The 2212-nt window shown below is 63.2% G+C and overlaps 1 protein-coding gene across 1 annotated transcript; it reads left to right on the top strand.

The window, feature by feature from the left end:
- Positions 1 to 301: 301 nt before the first annotated feature.
- Positions 302 to 2069, top strand: SDRG_17381 (hypothetical protein; the record flags this gene model as incomplete). The annotated part of the gene is made up of 3 exons (XM_008623623.1): positions 302 to 1711; positions 1765 to 1881; positions 1931 to 2069. 3 exons carry the CDS (start codon positions 302 to 304, stop codon positions 2021 to 2023), a joined length of 1620 nt encoding a protein of 539 aa, XP_008621845.1. The 3' UTR covers positions 2024 to 2069.
- Positions 2070 to 2212: the final 143 nt, after the last annotated feature.

The following is a 2212-nucleotide window of genomic DNA, read 5'->3' as shown; positions in this document are numbered from 1 at the left end:
CACTGCATTGGAGACAGGATACACCCGAGACAGGATAATATGGCCATCAACCGCTGGAATGGATTTTGATATGGGAAACAGCAGTCTTGAATGCAGTGGGAGTTACCTGTAATGTCGCGTACGAGCGCCAACTAGGACTGTCGATGCGGCCAACCCGTAGACCTGCCACGAGGGTTGTCAGCAACCCTTCCCCGCAACACAACTAGGGTCGCGGATAATGTACGACCGTACAATAATACCATACATTGAATGTCATAGGCACTGTATAAGTTGTCAATCCGCCAATATCTCGGTCGTCGACATGTTTACGAGCGTCAAGCCGTTCTTCCGCGGGACGAACTTTGCCGTCGACCGCTTCATGAAGGCGATGGTTGACGCGAACGCCGGTCTCACGGAAGCCCCGGCGTCGACTGCGCACGCGCTGTACGTCTTGCTCCGTGCGCTCGTCCGCGACGCGACGCTCGCCAACGCCGTTATGGCGAGCGCGATGGCCGAGAAGAGCCGGCTGCAGTGGCTGGCGCTGCACAAGGCCTGGATGCACGAGGCCACGACGACCGACGTCATTGCGAAGAAGAACTTCGCCAACCTCGTCCTCGCGTCGGACACGTTCCACGACCGCGTCGCAGCGCTCTTGAAGATGTCCAAGGCTGCGACGTCCGCCAAGGGCAGCTTCCTCGGCGCCGCGGACTATGACAAGATCCGCTTGGCGGTTCTCGTATCCAACGTCGCCGTGGAGCTCGTCAACACGAGCGCGGCAGCGGCGACAGGCGCGGCGATCGAGACAGGCGCGGTGGCGGCGACGAGCGCGGTGGCGGCGACGAGCGCGGTGGCGGCGACGTACCACGTCCTGGCGGACGCGCCGCTCTTCCAGGCCGTCCTCGAGATCGTCGAGGCGACGGGCATGCTGCCGCAGCTGCCGCAGCTGATCCAAGCCGCCATGAACGGCAACCAAGTCGTGCTGCCCACGGTCGAGGCGTCGCCGCTGGTCGGAGGGGAGTACCGCAACCTGATTGCGCACACGCCTTTCCGCGAGAACGAGCCCGACTTGCTGTATTATACTGCGACGAAGCCGAATGCCACGACGGACGATAACGCCATCGACTTGAGCAAGACGGGCGATCTCGCGCCGGTGGCCGAAACACTTGTGGCAGCCGCCGCACCGGTGGCCGAAACACTTGTGGCCGCACCGGTCGACCGCCTCGTGGCCGCGGTCGACGATCTCGACTTGGCCAACAAGTCGCACGCGGCCATGCAGACAGCGTTTGAAGCAACGGCTTCGGACTTGCAGCGGGTCGCCAACGACCTGCGCGCGTTGACGCAAGCCGTCTCGGTCGTGCCGACGCTCAACAGCGCGGCGATGGAGGCGCAGGCGCAAGCTTTCAACGCCCAGCTGGCGTCAATGCGCTTCGGCGCCGAGCAGCAGATGGCTGCGCTGGCCAGCACGTTCCATAACACGCTTGTGACGGCCTTTGGCGCCGCGGCAGGCCAGGCCGCCAACATGGCGGCCTATGTGCACCACTTGGAGCAGCAAAACGCGTGGCTGCAGGCCCAGTTGGCCGCCCAAGGCGCGCCAGCGCAGTGGCGCGCTGCTCAAGGCGCGTCGGACGTGGACATGTCGGCCGTGGACATGGAGGATGGCTTCTATGATGACGCGGCGCCGTCTACGGCACCAGCACCGTCACCCTTTGGCCAACATGCGCCGCCGCAAGCCGTACGCCCATCTGCCACCCTCGACAGGCTATTCATCATCGCGTTTCTGTATAGGACACGACGCCCGCGCGCGCCGAGGGCAGCATCAACGAGTCGCTCCTCGGTCTTCTGAACGAGATGCCAGCGGCCAAGGCGCGAAGCAAGGCGACTCCTGCCCCACAGCCGGCAACGGTATGGATACCTTCATCTCTACCTCGGTTTTCCTACTTGTATATCGCAGGGCACCAACCCGTTTGCCCCGTTCCCAGCTCGCAAGCGCCCCGCCGGACCGCCCATGCGTGCCCCAGCAGCTAAAAAGCCAACCCATTTCTAGGCTGTTGTCCTCTGATATTACACAGTGGTTTCGAGTTGGATTGCGAGTTGCTATGTGCCATCGACCGCTCGCGACGCCCATGCCTACGCACGCGATAGTCGCGTCTGCTAGCATGGCCGAGAGAAAACTAGGCGAGGACCGAGCGGCAGCGCATGAGCGTCGACCATGGCGCGCGACGGCCCACCTTCC

Source organism: Saprolegnia diclina (assembly GCF_000281045.1).
Source record: "Saprolegnia diclina VS20 unplaced genomic scaffold supercont1.315, whole genome shotgun sequence".
Taxonomy (NCBI): domain Eukaryota; phylum Oomycota; class Saprolegniomycetes; order Saprolegniales; family Saprolegniaceae; genus Saprolegnia; species Saprolegnia diclina.
The sequence above is the reverse complement of the archived record's forward strand: the minus strand, read 5'-3'. Positions and strand labels throughout refer to the sequence as shown.